The sequence below is a fragment of the Convolutriloba macropyga genome, chromosome 1 (genome assembly GCF_964194025.1).
Source record: "Convolutriloba macropyga chromosome 1, txConMacr16.3, whole genome shotgun sequence".
Taxonomy (NCBI): Eukaryota; Metazoa; Xenacoelomorpha; order Acoela; family Convolutidae; genus Convolutriloba; species Convolutriloba macropyga.
Window position 1 is genome coordinate 65,891,894 of NC_134468.1, and position 20,131 is coordinate 65,912,024.

The following is a 20,131-nucleotide window of genomic DNA, read 5'->3' on the forward strand; positions in this document are numbered from 1 at the left end:
TGACAACACCCCCACTGTTGAACCCTCCCCCAATTGCTCCCACCGCGCTGTTGTCCACCCCCACCCCCTGCCTCTCCATCAGCCACCGGTGCACCACCCCCCACTCCCCGTGGCTCCTAGCGAACAACCGATCGCTAAGAACACTCAATTTTATACTATTTTTCACATTTTTTTCTAGGTTTATTAAAATTTGATTTTTTTCAGCCCTAGGTATCAAGGAACCTCCACTAGGGGTTTTATATTAGGTTACTGCATAGTTTCTAGTGGTAGTGGAATGGTTTCAACGTTTTAACATCACGAATTCCAGCATTTTTTTCGACAAAACATACAAATTTTTTTCATTTTTTGACGTTTATTTTTCATTATTCAATTCTCTCTAGACGCAGGGGCCAGAAAACCTCGTCAAGGGTTTGTTACTAAGTTACTGAAAACATTTGATTTGCCATGGAATAGCTTTCAATTTTTAATACTTTTTCAAAAATTTTTGTCAGTTTTTAGGTTTCGTCAGCCTGAAGAGCCGAGAAACCTCCTCCAGGTTTTAAACATAGGTTACTGTATAGTTTCTAAATGTAATGGATCGTTTTTCAAGATTTCAACACCAAGAATTTTAGCATTTTTTGTTTACAAATTTTGCAGTTTTTTTAAATTTTTTTTAACATTTATAGTCATTTTTCAGGTTTTTCAGCCTAACAGAAAACCTCCATTAGAGTTTGATAATAAGCTACTGAAAAATGTTTGTTGGCCATGGATTAGTTACAACTTTTATTATCACAAATTTTTGCAGTTTTTTATGCATTTGAAATTTTTTGTCATTTTTTGTTTCTCCAACCTCAAGAGCCACATAACCTCCTCTAGCAATTGATTATAGGTTACTGCATAGCTTCTAGATGTAATGGAATGTTTTTCAAGATTTTAATATCAGATTTTTAAAAATATTAAATTTTTTCAAGTTTTTGAATCTTTTTGAGTTTTCTATCTTTTTTTCCGGCACCAGTGTCCTACGAACCTCCTCCAAGGCTTCATTGTAAGCTCTTGATTAGTTTCTAGAGTTATTGGAATGGTAATCAATATTTTAATGACTCCAGCTTTAGCACTTTTTTGATAAAATTTTATTTTTTTCAATTTTTTGGAAAATTATTATCATGTTCCAAGTTAATGGATCTTTATGAGCTGGTGAAACTATTTAAAGCTTGAAATAGTGATACTGGATAGTCTCTCGAGACAATTGAATTGTTTGGAAGATTTTGATATCTTGAATTTTAGCAAGATTTTGTTAAAATTTGCGATAGTTAAAATTTTAGTAATAGTAAAATTTTTGGGTATTTTTGTCCTTTTCTGAGTCTAACGATCATTACTGGCCAACGAAGTTTCTGAAGTCTTTCAGATGGGTTAGTTGACATAACTCCGGAGAGAAAAAGTAGTTTTGAACTTTTTCACTGCGAAATCTGAAAGCTTTTCTTTTAAATTTTGCAATATTTTGCAAATTTTTTGAATTTCAGTTTTTTTATTTGTTTACTAACAAAGCTAGAAAACTAAAAGTTGCAAATTCGAATCAAGCTAACGCTAGACTCACTAAACCATGGCTAAACTGACTTAGCCAACCGCTCGCCGGTTGTTTGAGAGCAATTCGCCCGACGTTAGTCTGTTATGTTTATTTGTTGTTTTGTGTCTCCGATAGCCTCTTAAATACGAAGCATTTTTTCATATTTGTCGAGTTTTCTGCTATTGTTTTTATATTTTTTACAATGATCCCATAAGTATATACACTTTGAATTCTTTTTGTTTTGCTCAAAATTTTTCTAACCGTGTTCGGCTGTCATTGTTCAATTGCTCTGCGGATCAGGTACCTTAGTTTTAAGTTTTTTTTATTCATTTCTTCTTTGTATTTCAGGTCTTGTCACGCTATTTTTTTTTACTTAACTCGTATTGGACAATAATTTCAGGCATTGGCTCAGAAACTGATGAAAGACCTGGAAGATGCTGAAGGACCCAGCATTGTGAAGTTAGGCGATGCCTCTATCGCGTCTCCGTTTACCTCAAAGGCCTCCTCAATCGAGAGTGTTTGTCATATCATGAAGCAAGGGCGCTGCACTTTAGTAACAACTTTACAAATGTTCAAAATACTGGCATTAAACGCTCTTATCTTTGCATACGGTCAGAGTGTACTGTACCTGGACGGTGTCAAGTTCTCAGATACGCAAGCGACGTTGCAAGGGCTTCTTCTGGCTGGATGCTTTTTATTCGTGTCCAGATCTCAGCCACTGAAAGTGTTGTCTAAAGAGCGCCCTCTTCCAAATATCTTCAATTTCTACACTATCATGACTGTGTTCGCCCAGTTCTGTGTACATTTCTCGAGTTTAGTGTACGTGGTCAAAGCTGCGAAAGCTGGACAGACTCCATTGCAGTAAGTTAATTTATTAATTTCTCCGAAACTGTAGTCTCCAATTGATGGCAATAAGAATCGGTTTAAATGATAGTTTGCTATACGTTCCGCCCTCTTTGTAAGTCTCCTCCGAGAAGAGCTATTTCGCTACTACATGTATGTTTTGCATATACATGTATGTTGTGTAGTCAATTGGCAGCTTTTCTCCTTCGTCAGCAGTTTTAAAATTACTCTAGAAACCGAGGCCTTGGCTACTATTTAGTCTACTGACTTTTAGAGGAATGAATTCAAACAAAAAGACCAGAGCTTAGGTGCATTGCTGATCTGGGAGCATCAATGATTGAGGGATTGTGTCCCCAGAGCCTCAAGAATTTTATGCCGTCTTTCGAAACAAGCATGACATACGCTGTCGGGATCAAACATGTATTTTAGTAGTCTTCATCAGATAGCTCTGCCATCCGTTGCAACACTACTGTCATGTTTATTTCTGTGACTATAGTAGTGGATAAAACAAGGATTCCAACCACCAGTAAAATTTGTCCCTTTCTCCTAACGCTAATTGCGCATGTCGAATCGGGACAAATTTTACTGTTGTTGGAATCCTTGTTTTATCCACTACTATATTCACCACTATAAATACATACTACGCGCACAATTGTGTACAAAAATGTACATACCTAGTATAATTTATGCAATTCATACACTAATATCCAAAAGTTCTCAAAGCTAGATTTAAGACTATACTGAAATAAATCAGGTTAATCATCTCAAAGTTTTTTTTCAATAGAATCGGATGGACTGAAAATAACTCAAAATTGCTTAGAATTGGATAATAAGAAACAAGTTTCTTTAAAATTTTTGACTTTAACCAGGAGACGATTGATCTATGATGTTTAACTGAGTGATTCTATGTACCTGGTTACATTTTTGAGCCGAGTCTTGGGAGGTCTTGATAAAAGGTTTGACTCGCCTTTACCACGCTACGGCAGTACTGCTCGACCTTTCTTAATGGCAACTGTGGGGGAGGGTGCAACTACAGAATGCTTGAACACTTTTAATTTTAATTATTAGGCTGACTGAAGTCTAATATTAAGCTGACTGAACAATATTAATGTATCATTTTACAGTTTTTGTAGTGAAGTGAAACTCATGATGAATAGCCAAAAAGTGCCGTGGAGAATAAAGGTCCCCACGTGGAGAATTATTCTAGAACATTCTTTTTTCTAGAATATTCTGACATGATTTTTAACTTAAAATTAGTTATCATTTCCCAAGTAAGTACATGTTTTAAAGTAAAATAATAATTAAATCCTTCTATTAAATTGAATGATTTGTATAATCTATTAAAAATTAAATTAAGATTTTAATAAATACTCACTTTACTAGCTAATTTTTAAGGGTATCTTATATTCGAAATTTTCACTTGTTTTCATTCTGTTAGTGGTGGTGGCTTTCTTTGTCAATGGCGGCGGCCATTTTAGCATGACATGCACTTTTCATTCGATCTGCTAAGCAGTGTAATGCGATGTTAAACCAAGCTTGTTGACTTCTTATACTATTAGCGGTTGCTAAATATGAAAGAAAGCGAACAATAATAGCCCAGTCAAAAACACTGAGATCGGTGGAAACACAGTGATTAGTGTTTTTCTATGTCTTCTTGAATATTATACTTATAAACATGCTCTCTGAATTGGTTTCTAGTGTGACCATATCTATATCTATGAAGATAAATACACAGTCTACATTTCCTATTTCTAAATCTATATAATGATATATGTTTATAAACATTACACATACTACACGTTAGATATTGATCAGGATCAGAATAATGATATCCCAAATGTTCTATATAATCTTTAACCTTAACCATATTTTTACATACATAACAAGAATATTCTAATTCTTTACAATTATTACAACATTCTTTCCAAGGTTTATTTATACACTTATCGCATTTCATTTTCATTTTTCGAAAAGTTATTTTTTGATTATTTCCCTAAAAAAATACATCATGTCTCAATCAACTAATACTAGTGTCATAAACTTCTGCGATGTCTGTAATCTATCCTTTGAATCAAAGAAGGCTTTATACAGGCATCAATCATACGATCTCAAACATAAGGAACTATATGAGAAAATGTTTGAGTCTGAAGAAGAGGAAATCTCGGAGAGGGTGTATATTTTGGATGAAGATGATTATATTATTAAAACTAAACCAGCCACCAAACCTAAAACTAAAACTGAAGAGGATATCTACACCAGAATTAAGTATGAATGTAAAGAATGTCATGAAGAATTTAGAACTAAAGTAGCTCTAACTACTCATTCATATAGTCACAATCGCATGTATCTAGAAAACACAGAAGACTTCGATATAAACTCAAGTCAGAACATGAGAGAATTTTATATTACTGATAAAGGTGGGAATTACATTGAAGATATAGATGAAGCAACTAATTACTCTTTAGAAGAAATTAAAAACTTACCAGTTTCGTAAAGTTAAGAGTTTTAAATATAAGATCACGGCTGAATGTGATTATAAGAAGAGAACCAAAGAAGTTAAAACTACTAAAATATTTTTCAATACTGATTATATTAATAATAATGCATTATATGAATATGGTGACTTCAATCGGTGGCTAGATTTCGAAAAGGCAATATATGAAGGTTATGGTTATGATTTTGAGTTTCTTGGAATAAGAAGTATTCAGTTAAACATTGAATCAACTAAAGCATCTATTGGTAGTTATATAGATTTACCTCCTGATCTCAAAAACTCTAAATCGATATTAAATATACGTAGTTATAAATACAACTGCTTACAACTAACTATTACTGGTTGGCTAAATCCCGCCCCACACCATGCAACTCGAGAAAGTAAATATGTAGATAAACTAATTGAACCAAGACAACAACATGAAGATGATTTTGCTTATATAATAATACAGAATTTGTATAATATTAATATTTGGATATACACACCTTGTGGTAATGGTAAAATAGAATTGTTTAAGTGGATGATTTTAATAAAGATAGAAAAGATGTAAGAATACTAGTTTGGAGTAATGGTCAAATAGAACACTGTGCCCTAATAAAAAATATAGAAACCCTGTTAGAACGACCGAATAAAAATAACATAAAATACTATTATTGTGATAGGTGTACCTATTGGTTTAACTCACAAATTAAATATGATAAACACGAATGCAACAACTCATTCAAACCAGAGATTGTTTGTCCTGAGAAAAAACATAATAATTTTGTAAATGAACATAAACGTCAGAATTTAAAAAATATTATAACTGTCGATATAGAATGTTGCATTGTTGAAGTCTCAACTAATGATTTAAAATATGTAATAGCTGAACATATTGCAATAGCTGTGGGTTACACCTGGCAAGGTAACTTCAAACACTACTTCGGTAACATAATGAAAAGATGATATTCACAGAAGAAGATAAATTATATCATGAAACTAATAACACGTGTCATATCTGCAGCAAAACATGTATTAGTAAAGTAAGAGATCATTGTCATGAAACTGGTAAATATAGAGGACCAGCTTGTAAAATATGTAATCTAAGATACAAACAACAAAACTTCATTCCAGTAATATTCCATAATGGCTCTGGCTATGACTTCAACCTACTATACAGTGAACACTTTAAACAGAATAATGATAAAAGAAAAGTAGATAACATACCCCTAGCTGCTGGTAAGTCTAAGATGTTTAGCATTGGTTGTCTCAAATTCTTAGATAGCTATAACTTCCTAGCTATGCCTCTAGATCAAATGGCAAAGATATATGGGTGTAAAACTAAAACATTATCCATATGAATACTTTGGTTTAGACTCCTATAATAATCTTATAGGTAATCTAAAAATAGAAAAATTAAAATCCTCACTACATAAAAAATTACCAACACAAGAAGAAGTCGATATCTTTAATAATGAAAACAGTCATAAAACTGGTAAAGATCTAACTATAGAGTATTGACAGAATGATGTCGAAATATTAGACTATTGCATGAATGAATATGTTAAACTAAGTTTGAAAGAATTCAAGCTCAACCCACTACATTATGTAAGTCTCCCAGATTATAGTTTTGATTGTTGGTTAATGTCAAGTGGTGTTACATTAGATACATTACAAGATAAACAAATGCTAGATGATTTTGTTGGAGCAAAGAGAGGTGATATACGTGGAAGAATGGGAGATAGATATATAAATATTAGTAATACTAATACTAATGCTAATATTAATGATAATACTAATACTAGTACTAATACTAATGATAAAGTTATTAATAGAAATATATGGTACATAGACGCAAACAACCTATATGGTTATGCAATGATGCAAAAGTTACCTTATAAGGATTTTGAGTTTATTACTACTACTACTCTAGATCCGCGAAGCGGGTTCCTCGATACAATATTGAATACTCCAGATGATAGTGATCATGGTTACTATATAGTTTGTGATATTGATTATACTAATGAATGTAAAGAGAGAACAGAACAGTTAGCACTAATGCCTAATAAGAGAAAGATAAATGATAATGAATTGGGATACCGACAAAGAGAGAAAAGTAAAGCAAGATCAGAGAAATTAATCTTAGACCAAAACAACAAAACAGAATATATGGTTCATTATAGGATGTTAAAGTTCTATGTTAAGATAGGGGTAAAAGTAACAAAAATACATAGAGTAATTAAAATTAAACAAGACTACATATGTAGAGATTATATCCAAAACAACACTAACAAAAGAGCAACAGCTAAAACTGAAGCAGAGAAGGATGTAAGGAAACTAATGAACAACTCACTATATGGAAGAATGTGCATGAATCCCTTGCACTTCTTTCAAAGTAAGTTCTTACACGATGAAGAAAAGATAATGAAAAGTATAAGTAAACCAACATTTAAGAATATAACTAGATATAAAGATTATAGCCAAATTGAATATATAAAGAAAAAAATAGAATATGACTCTCCAGTATATGTAGGTGTTACTATATTAGAATTAAGCAAATTACACATGTATGATGTATTCTATAATATTCTTCAACCATTTCCTAAAGATCTACAACTCCATTACATGGATACTGATAGTTTTGTATTAAGTTTTAGCGAGGGTAATGTCGACAATGAACACATGGATTTAAGTAATCTTGAAAGACCAATCAAAACAAATAATAAAGTTCCTGGTAAATTCAAACATGAAATGGGAAGTAATATCATAGAAGAGTTTGTGACCCTAACACCAAAGACATATAGCTTTAAAGATTATCCCAACAAAACTAAAGAGAAAGGAATAAAGAATTGTAACAAAGCTAAACATGAGGAGTATTATAATGCACTAATGTATAACACAGAGAGAAGTGTAGATGAATGTAGAATACAAAAAGTTGGTGATAACATGACAACAAAAACAAGTAAGATTAGTCTAAACACATTTGATGATAAAAGATTTAATGTAAATAATATTAAAAACTATCCTCATGATGAGAATCTATATCTATTCAAAAGAGATTTAATAAAAATGATCCGCCAAGCATCATTAGATGGAGACAAAGACCTACTGGTTAATAATATTCTAGAACTAACCATTAATGATGATAGAAAGTTAATCGAAGTTGCTATTATATTATATAATGAGCTTTGTTAATTTTTATAACCAATAATTATAGACCTAATTCATTCATTACATCCATATGGTTGGTAGTTAGTATATTATAAATCATTATCTGAGCCTTATAGTCTTCCATAATGTCTCCCATGATTGTATTCTTATATAGTGTAGCTCCAGCTATTATATTTTTATTATATTCTAGAAATTTTATTATCTTCTTAGCCCCATCTACATATTTAAGTTGAAATTATTAAATCATCATGATTTGGTTCCTTAATATGATCAATAAACTCATCTATAGTATTACAACGTCTTTTACAAGCTAAATATCTTTTTAGATTAAGAGAGAAGCTGTTTTCATTATCCATTTTTTACTCTTATTATAATTTTTCATTACATATAAAATGACTAAACTAGATAAACTTATAGAATTAAATAATCTAGAAAAACAAAACAGAAGAAATAGATTAGAAGATAAATTAAAACAACAAGAATATTATGGTGAAATAAAAGATTTATTTGATCCTCTAACCAAAACTTTAAACGCAAACAATGAACAGAATCTAGCATTAAGTGAACAAACATTAAGAGCAATAGATTGGCAAAATCAAGAGTTAGATAAACAAACTAAGATGATCGAGCAAGCTGGTTCCCAGTTTAATGAAACTGCTTCCAAGATTGGTGAAACGTTAAAGGGGAGTCAAGATATAGCACCAGTTTTTGTTGATACAAAGACAGCGAAACTTCTTCATGACATGGGGGCTCAAACTAATCCTCAATTAAAATTAGAACTCATAGATTTAACTACTAGGAGATATAAAATGAATGGTGTTGATATAACTCTAGAGCAGGGTGCATTTTTAGTTAGTGATAATATATATGAGTTTTCAGAAGGATTTACTGATTTTCTTACTAAATCAAATGTAACATATGATGATAATATTGAGGAAGATGAATACAAAATTAAAAGGTTTTTATTTGATATTAGATATGATTTAGGAAAGGGGGATAAGAAAAGTGCTAGATATAGAACAATAAAACGTATAATGGGGGCAAAAGATGATGTATTTGGTAGGGGATTAAATAGCAACCCAGACCAACGAAGTTGCCACCACTACGTGGACCCAAATAGTTTAATAGAAAGATTAGAATTATTAATACTAGAAACAAAAGCTGGTCATGATGGATTACATGATGAAATGCTAGATATATCTAAGCAACTATTATCTATGGATATTATTAATCAAGAGCAACTAGATAATTTTGTTTTTAATTATGGTAAATGAGCGAAGCTATCAGGGAACCTGCTTCGCAGATGACTATGTCCATAAATAAAACGATAGAAAAACAACAACAACAACTAGCTAAAGAAGTATTCAGTCCTCAAATAACTAAGTTTAAAAGACAAAGAATAATACCATTATATGAAGATGAAACATGGTCAGCTGATTTAATTGATAAGTCATCTCTAAGTAAATACAATAATAATTATAAGTTTATATTAACAGTTATAGATATATTCACAAAATATGCATGGGCTATTCCATTAAAGAATAAATCTGGTTTATCTATAACTAATGGTTTTAAAACAATCCTATCAGAAGGACGAAAACCAGAAAAGTTATGGGTAGATAGAGGTAGTGAGTTTTACAATAAAACATTTAAATCTTTACTTAAAGAATATGAAAGAAAACTATATTCTACTTAGTGATTTGAACGCTGTATTCATAGAGAGATTCAATAGAACATTATTACACATAATAAATAAACCCATGTTCATCAATGGCGATGGTAATTGGGTAAATATTTTAAATGATGCTGTTGTAACATATAACAATAACATTCACTCAAGAATTAATATGACACCAGTTGATGCTTCTAATAATCCTGATAAAGTTAAATACTATGTTAATTCTACCAAAGCAACACCAAAATTTAAAGTTGGTGATTATGTTAGAAATGTAGATGAACGTAATATCTTCTCTAAAAGTTACACTTCTAATTGGAATAGAGAATTGTTTAAAGTGAATGAAGTTCTAAAAACACATCCACCAACATATAAAATAGAAGATATTAATGGAGAGATAATAGAAGGCAAATATTATGAACAGGAACTATTGAAATCCGAGTTTGATTTTGAATCTAATAATAAAGTTTTGGAATCATTAAATATTGACCTGCGGTCCTAAGTCTAATTATAATTCTAAGTCTAAGTCTAATTGTAAGACTAATTATAAGTCTAATTACAACACTAATTGTTATTCTAATTATAGGTAAACAAATACAAAGATGACAAGAAATAGATTCAATCAAGCTAAACATAAATCAACATCAACAAACAACTGATTACTAAGTAAGGCTCGTGGGTTATTCCTAGAAGATATTGATAATATTGATATGAAGGATACCTATAAAATCACAAATGTACATCCTCCGATAGATGAAAAAGATGTTGTTAATAAAGAGTATTGTGACAATAACTTATTATCCTCTTCTAATAAAATAGACATTTTAAGTAGAAACATAACTGAACTAAGAAAGGGTGACTTTGATAAAGTTACAACTAAAACATTACAACTAAATGAAACAAAACTTAATGAACTAATTAATGAGTTTATTGAATCAACAAATGAAGTCAGAAATACTGTTAAGTTTTGTAATAAAGTTGCAGCAGATACTATCTCTAAATATAATCAATTAAAGCAAGAATTTGATAATAATAAGTTTAATCAGAATATAACTAACATACACTTAGATGAAATGTTTACTAACGGTCTGAGAGAAATGAAAGATTACAATAAATCTCTTAGAGGTGTTTTAGTACAATATATAATTGCTATACTTTTACAAAGTAAGTTACTTGATAATAAAGAGAAAGACAGACCTGAGATGCATTATAGTTTTAATCAAGAAGATATAATGAAAGAAATAGAAAGAATTTTTACTAATGAAAATAAGCAAAGCAATGACCAATCCAACAGCACCGAGTGAGAGATTACTATATCCAGATTTGTCATCAGTATCAGAAAGATTGATGAAGGAAAAGATTCAAGCTAATAATAAATTTAACAACAATATTAACATTATAAAAGATATTAGAAATTATTATGAAACAAACTAATAACTATAATAAGGAGTTAAGTAGATATAAGAATTATATTAACATAGCTGGGATAACAGAAATAGTATTATCATCAATAGCAACAACTGCAACCACAACATCAGTTTCATTAACAGGTATAGGATTACCTTATTCTATACCAACAGCTTTTGCTACAGCAACTGTTCGTGGTTCATTATCAAAAACAGTTAATACTAAAATTAGAAATAAAATAATAAAGTACTCACAAATGTATATTTTAAGTAAACAGTAATATAATCATAAACGTAATGTAATCATAATTATAATCAAATAATTATCTTTTCTTTGTACCTAAGTATAACCCTCTTCCTTTTTGTACTACTTTTATACCTTCACCAGTAGTTGCAAATTTAATTAAATCAGGTGTGGCTGATAAAGCAGCTCTAGGGTTTCTAGATGCAGCTGCACTTCCTATTTTACTTGCTATTTCTAATGCTCTTACTGGATTATTAGCTACTTTCTTTCCAAAGTTAACTGTAGCCCTACCAACACTTTTAAAGAAATCTTTAAGTCCTTCTGCTTCTATTGTTGCATCAGATACTATCATTGATTTATTCCTTCTACATAAAACACAATTACCTTTTAACATCTTAGTTCCTTTTGAAGTAATCGCTCCTTTTATATTAACAGTACCACTATAATGTCTACCTCCAACACAATATGAATTAGTTTTGAACTTATTTAAAAGACTCAATACTATATATAAGAAAATAATGACGTTAAATAGTATAATCCCTTTGTTAATATTAAGCCTAAGCCTACGGGTTCCACCCGCGAGCGAAGCTCGAAGACTGAGCCTAAGTCTAAGGTTAAGCCCAAGCCCAAGGTTAAGCTTGAAGCTAGAGGCTTGGCTCTAGAGAATAAAAAGAAATTAGACATTATTTATGCTAAAGGTTTTGTTAATACTAATAAGAAATAGTTTGGTATTAACAAGAGTAACAATTAGAGATGACTAGCTATAAATATAAGTATAAGCATATGGTTATGTATAAGTATAAGTATATAATTATAACAATAACTATATTATACTATAATTATAAATTATCGCTAGAGTTATATCTAAAATTATAATTATCGCTAGAGTTATATATAAAATTATAATTATCGCTAGAGTTATATCTAAAATTATAATTATCGCTAGAGTTATATCTATGACTTAAATTATATCTATGACTTAAATTATATCTATGACTTAAAATATATCTATGATATTATATCAACCATCTTATTACCATCACTATTAACACTAATAACCTTTCTAGTTAATACTAATGCATGACATATTACATCAGCAACTGCAGCACTAAATTTAAAATTAAGTTGTATTGGTTGTGGACCTATATGATCACTTTGATATCGAGTATCAAATACATATATTCTATAACTACTCCTGAATGTTCTATGATTTATATATGGTTTTGTATTATGTGGTAGCCCATTATAATCTTTATTAAAGCTAACAATCTCTTTAAAAGCCTCATTATAATTATTGATTCCATAATTAATATTCATTCTATCCTCGGGATAAAACTCACTACCAATCTTACAATAACTTTCAGTAACATTCATTACATCAAATGTACTTGCATCATGAGTTTGTTCATTAACATTATTATTTTCAAAACCAACTATTATATATTGCGGTCTTTCCATGCCACTTTCCATACCTAGATCAAACAAGAAGTTAGTAGCATTGGGTACACTCTTATAAAATGTCTTTCTTTCATAATAACTAAAGTCTACATTATTCTTTTTTACTTAAACCCTTTTGCACAATAATTCTATTATCAGTACTAGGATCAATACTAGGCACACACCATGATATATCTCTAATTTCTTTATTACCATCATTAGCAACTGCACCAGGATTAGCTTTAACTCTATATAGAGCTCTAGAATTAATAAAAGAAGAAACTGATGGTAATGTTATAATAGAACCTGATAAGAATACGATGAAATGTTTAATGGAAATAAAACAAGGAGCACTCAGCTTTGATATAGAAAACTCACTAGCCTCATTACTAGGATTTAGAAAAATAATTTATAAAAAAGGTAGATATAAATCTCAGAAAATTATTGATATTATGGTTTTAGTACTATTAACATTCACTGTAATGTGATATCTGGAGCTAAAGATAATGGTAAAGATACAGACATACTATATACTTTTAATCTAACTGAGCCACCAGGTTACTTGATAAATATTATACCAACTAATATCTTGTATCAAAATGTAACTAAAGATAGAATAGAATATACAGAATTTCATATTAAAGATGAGCATGGAAGACCTATAGACTTTAAAGGTGATGTATTAAGTTTTACTTTACATTTGATTTAGACTTATACTTATACTTACACTTAGACTTATCTGTGAAGCAGTTTCCCTGATACTTATACTTATACTTATCTGCGAAGCAGGTGTCCGATACTTATACTTATACTTAGACTTGTACTTAGACTTACACTTATCTGCGAAGCAGGTCCCCTGATAGTTAAACTTAAACTAAACTACAAAACTCTCCGATCCCAATTAATTCTTAGTTTACCATTAATATTTTTATTTTTAGTTATATCAATGACAATATAATTATAAGGCTCTTTCCATACCTTATTACATATATCAGCAAAATCATTATAACTAAGTTCAACATTATTAAAGAAATCTTGATATATAGATATGAGGACTTTGCCTCTCTGTTCAAATAAAATAAATAGATTACAGTTCTCTCTAACACTCTGCCTATCCAGAGAGAACAGGTTTTGATTAAGATATATCATATTACAGTTATTATGTCTACCTCTACAAAGTATTCATTAATAACTGGTTCTTTGGCTCTAACATCATCAAATATCATTAGTTTCTTAAGTCTTTGGGTAGTTTATCAGGAGATGGTAAATCTTTTATATCTTTAATCAATTCAACATCTGCTTTTGGGTTTATTCTTTCTATACCATGGTACTGATCACCAGTAGGTCCAATGATGTATAGCTTATCAAAGTATATACTAGCTAGAATTAGTTTTTTCAATAAGAATGTCTTACCACATTCACTAGGACCAGATATTATACATCTAAAGTTATCTGGGAATGCGGCTTCAGTAATTATATCATCATGATTTAACCATAAATATAGATCAACATTTATGTTTACAGATATATTATTAGTAGGACTATTACTAATGCTATTACTATTGCTATTCCTATTAGATTTACTCCTTTGATATTTTTCATCATATAGATATATAAAATTATCATTATCATTATCAATGACATTATCCTTATCATTAACATTATCATTATCATTAACATTATCATTATCATTATTAGCAAAGCTACTTCGTAGATCATTAACATTATCATTAACATTATCCTTATCTTTATCACCACCTCTACTACAACTTAATCAAAAACACTCATTATATATTCCTGGATATTTACATTGATTAACTAGAATATTCAAAGCACTTTTAATTCTAAATCCTCTATCAATAAGATAGATCATATATAAACAATAAGCCCCACAATAAGATTCATCATATTGTTGTATTCTCTCATTAGAGCCTAGATCAACATATTCTTCTAGGAATAATGGTGGGGTTTCTACACCAAAACTATCAAAGTAATACACAGGGCCATCGGTGGAAGGACCTTCGGTCTTGGTTCCCCAAGCGCTTCGCGTATCTTCTCTTCTTATAACTAAAACCCAATGTGTACCTTCAGTTGGATGTAGATTTACAATAATGTTGAAGTTAGGATCCCTGATACTATCTGGAGTTTGATCTCTCATTACAATCTCAATTGGTGTTAGACTTATATCTTTACCTATATCTTTTATTCTGATATCACTCATAGCATTATTATCAATATTAAATTTTTTATTGAATTCCTCAAAAGTTAGGATGAGCATTTTTATATAATAAATTTATTAAATCTAAGTCTAATTATAAGTCTAAGTCTTAATCTAAATCAAATCTATATTTATTATATAAAAATGGAAACAGGTAGTGCCGTTTTTATTTTTATTATTATTATTGGAATTTATTATAACATATGATTCAAGACCAAGTAAATATACAAAACTAGAAGAAAGCTTTGGTGGATTTATGAATAGGAGTCTAGTTAGATTTGAATATGAAAAGTCACCACTACATACTATTGTTTATGGTGGAACTGGAACGGGTAAAACATATTTTATTAGACAATACTTAAAGTTATACTTAGACCATGATCAAGTTCAAGATCAAGATCAAGTTCAACATCAAGTTCAAGATCAAGTTCAAGATCAAGATCAAGATCAAGTTCAAGATCAAGTTCAAGATCAAGTTCAAGATCAAGACCAAAGGTCCATAGTTATAGTTTGTAAAGATGACAGAGACTGGATAGATCCTGAGTCTAATAAGTTTTATACTGGGTTTAATAAATGTGATATAAATATGATCACAAAAAATAATATGCATAAATTTCAAAATTGTGTAATAGTACTTGATGATATGGGTGATAGGTTCAATAAGGATATAGGTTAATATTTTACTGAAGGTAGACATTATAATATTCAAATGATTGTAATGTGTCATAAACGAGCTCAAATAATTAATACAGCAAGAATGAGTTGTGATACTATTTATTTAACAACTTATAATGGACCTGACCTATTTAAAAACTTTAATGAGATATATAAATGTGAACATGACTTCAATAAAATAATTATTGAATTAAATAGTAACTATTATAATTGTACAGATGGAATGTCAGATGAACTTCGTTATGGTATAATTAAATATAATAAAAAGGAAAATACTTTTATTATTAGTAGTAGTAATAGAACAATGATATATGATTCAAGAGTTGGTTTCCTTGATTTAAAAGCTCTTAGTTTAAAAGATGATTTAGAAAGAGAAGATATAAATAAACTTATAGCATATATGAAACCACTAATGATTAATGCAACAGATAGAAATGTTATTAATCATGATAATTATCAGTTTTATTTTAATAAACTTCTTACTTTAAATAATATTAAAATTCAGAATGATGTTTTAACAAAAGAGATGATTAAGGGAAAGGGTATGAAAATTTCATCAAATATTGGTGGAATTATAGGCACAGGTTTATTTATATTTAATTGTTTTTATCCTGATTCAATATCAAGAAATGCTGGAACTGTAGCAATGGGAGCAAGCACAATGTTGAGTAGAGTAAATACATTAGTTAATGTTGGATATGGAGAAGAGTTGGAAGGTGAAACACGGACAAAGTCCGATTCCTCGATCTGCGAAGCAGGTTCCATGATCGGGGAAGCAGTTATACTGATCAGGGAAGCAGTTATACTGATCAGTGTAACTGTGACTTCGTCAATGAAGAGATGGGAATTTTGAATAGAAAGGGAGGAAAGTTTTTAAACAAACTATATATAAATAATGAAGAATTTAGAGAAGAGATTATAATTTTTGTTAAAGATAAAAAAGAATTAGGCCTTGATTTGATCTTAGATAAGAGATGTAAAACTAATACACTCAATAACTTTAGGAAATAAATATTTAGCAGAGTGTATCACATCTAAAGATAATACTAAAGATTTAATTGAAATCATGGCTAAATATTATCCACATATTTGTACACCGATTCTACAGCATAGCTAATATTATCTGCGAAGCAGTTTGGTAAACCACGAACAAATTTCGTTGGAGAACCACGAGCAAAGCTCGTTCACTGATAATTTTATCTATTAAAAATGCTTTTACAATGTTTAGAGTGTAACTATAAATGTGGAAACATTGCTGTTTTAAAATATCATTATGAATCATTTCATAAAGATAAAACTGATAAATGTATGTGTGGTAATATAATAAGTGGTATTTGTGCTAATGATTTTTCCCCATGGGGTTGTTCTTTAAAAAATGAATCTAGTTCTAGTTCTAAATCTAGTTCTAACCCTAGTTCTAATTCTAGTTCTAACCCTAGTTCTAGTTCTAACCCTAATTCTAACTCTAGTTCTAACCCTAGTTCTAGTTCTGGTTCTAACCCCAGTTCTAGCTCTAGTTCTGGTTCTATCTAAGACTATAACTCTAACTCAGATCCTAATACCAACCCTAACCTTATCCCTAACACTAACCTTATCCCTAACCTTAACCCCAGCTCAGAAGTATTAACTAGATGTTGTAATAAGTGTAATTACATAAAACCACTAAATAATTTTGATGAGGGTAAGTATACATGTAGAAGTTGTACTTCAGCTAAAGTTAATTGTCCATATTGTACTTCTGTTGTGAGATATGATGGGATACGGGCTCATGTAAAGAAACAACATCCAGATATAGAATTGACTCGAGGATTTAGTAGAAATATAACTGATCGGTGTAACCGCTTCGCGGATAAAACAATTAATCCTAGTTGGCAAAGTCCTAGAGCTGTAAGTCCTTTAGTTATTAACCAAACAGAGGAAAGTTGTTCATGTAAATACTATAATTTTGTATCATTTCTTATTAATAATGGAATAAATATAGAAAAAATAAAAGAAAATATAAATTTGTTGTAAAGTATAGATAATTTGAAATAAAAAGTATAAAAAAATAAAAATATATCAAAAAAGAGAGATGCACTCTTTAAGAGCGAAAAAGAGCGATCTTTTCGACTGGGGATCACTCCGAATAAGAGTGAATCACTCTTAAAGAGTGAAATGTAAATTTTGCTTTGATTTTTTGATTTTTGTTTTGATTTTTGATTTTAATTGATTTTTTTATTGAATTTAGAGCTAATATATAGTAGTGGATAAAACAAGGATTTCAACAAACAGTAAAATTTGTCCCGATTCGATATGCGCGATTAGCGTTAGGAGAAAGGGACAAATTTTACTGGTGGTTGGAATCCTTGTTTTATCCACTACTGACTATTACTATATCTATTTGAAGTTTTACTTTTTACGCCTACATACTTAGCTGATCTCCTTCTCAACTCTGCTGTCTACAATTTTATCAACTGCTGTTTTGTCTAAATAATATCCAAGTGGTACATGGCGCGGTCATGGGTCGGAAAAAAAATCAGGGCTAGTTAAAACTCTTCGCAGAAAGAGAGGCTCGGAGAATTTTCGGCTAAAAGTAGTTCTTTTAACTATAACATAACGTCTTCCAGGGAAGGTGAGTTTGTGGACTTGGAAAAAGAGTTTGAGCCAAACACCCTCAATAGCGTGGTCTACTTGGTGGACATGGGCATGCAGGTGTCAACATTTGCAGTGAACTACAGAGGAGAACCCTTCATGCAGTCCCTCTGGTCCCACAAGCCACTCCGCAACTCCCTCATGGTGACCTACGGAATGGTTCTTGTTCTGGCTGCCAATCTGATGCCGGAGTTGACTGAATGGTTCCAGCTCGTGCCATTCTCTAATGAGGTGTGGAAATTATTCAAAATCGCTTCCCCCACCCATGGAAAAAAGCGTTGGGCCTATTCTTTTTTGGCACTCAGCGCCTATAATTTTGGCTGCCGGTAATACCAAGAAAGCCTGATGGTATTGTGTTGAGTGATGTTCACTGAGTGAGTTTCACTAGTCTGTGAAGCTATGATGAGATGAAATTGGTAGGATGACATAATTTAATGTTTGTGATTTTCGATTCATGTTTGTAATTTCTTGAAGCGTTTAATTTTTTTGAGATTTATTTATGCCTCTCTAACGAGGCGAGGCTCTAAATGGCTGCTATTACTTGCATGAACCCCCCGCCCCCAGAGCTGGTCTTTTGAGATGAGTTGTTCATACGTTAGTCTGTTATCTTTTTTCTTTTTAATGACGTGTTTTAGCTACGTAATACAATGGTTTGGGTGGTCATTGCCGATGCCACTGGCTGTTGGTTGCTGGACCGATCTCTTCGATTTTTCCTGGGAAGAGGAACTCTTAAGTCTGTGCGATAATATGGAATCAGACAAATGCGCCATAACAACTAATTTCTCTAATTAATTTGGAGACTGGAATGCGGGTGATCTTTGATTTCTACTGTGAATTCGACGAATCTCTTGATGAACTGGTTGTTTTCGAAATAAAATTTGGATATTTTATAGCTAAGGCTTAATGCGGCATCTTACGCTTGTTTCGTGCATTATTTCAGATATCTTAAAAATTATTCCTTAAATTGTATGCTTCGTTCGTGTTTAATAAGTTTACCGTATATTTTATATTTTATCCTGAAACTGAATTTAAATTCAATCTAATGGTATGTCACACAAGATGAAAGTAAACAAAAGTTTGAATTTAATTGCTAATTTATAGCAATATTTTATTATTAAGAACGGGTTAATCCTCTCATTGGCTTTTGAAAAAGCTTAAGCAGTAAATCACTGAGTTGGCATCGGTGGAACTAAATAACCAACATAGCTTGATTGGAGAGAAATTTTTAGCATTACAGACTGTAGGAAGGCTTTTGGCAGTGTTAAAGCTGGCAATAGGTTTAAATGTAACAAAAGTTGAGCCTTCTTATGGCGTTGTGTTAAACTGTGACTATTTACGCTCGGGCATTATTTCAGTTGAACAAACCTATTTCTGATTTTGCAAGTTGGTAACATTTATCTGGAGGCGAAGCAAGACACTGGACTTAAAATAATTAAACATGCCTAATATAGAAGTTACTAGGAAAGTTTGCCATATTTTTGTGGCACTGAATGATAGAAGTTATATAAGTGGAGTAAAAGTTCCGCATATTGCCTATATGAAAGCTCTCCATGGTTGGTTTTGCACTCATTAACATGAGCTCCAGTTAGTACATGCCATAAGTAATTTGGTTTGAAACCTTATGTGACCACTGAGTGGCGATGAGACAGTGCTCCAAATTCTGCCCCAAGCACGGCTTCAGCTCCTTCAGAGATCAATTGCTTAAAGGAAAAGGGTTAATTAATAGCCGCCCTCATCTTCTCAGCCGGCTATAATAGCGCTCCTATTTTTACAATTCAAAGAATTTGAATTGTATTGGGGCGCTGTCTTTTTTTT

General features: G+C 31.0%; 1 protein-coding gene across 1 annotated transcript in view; it reads left to right on the forward strand.

Moving 5' to 3' along the window:
* LOC142341731 (endoplasmic reticulum transmembrane helix translocase-like) overlaps window positions 1-19,359 on the forward strand; it is an 89,911-nt gene extending 70,552 nt beyond the window's left edge. Inside the window, exons 14-16 of the mRNA XM_075392905.1 lie at window positions 1,944-2,404; window positions 18,292-18,547; window positions 18,952-19,359. Of these exons, the coding sequence (XP_075249020.1) occupies window positions 1,944-2,404; window positions 18,292-18,547; window positions 18,952-19,062 (828 nt within the window). The 3' untranslated portion in view covers window positions 19,063-19,359. The remainder of the gene's footprint in view (window positions 1-1,943; window positions 2,405-18,291; window positions 18,548-18,951) is intronic.
* The last annotated feature ends 772 nt before the right edge of the window (window positions 19,360-20,131 follow it).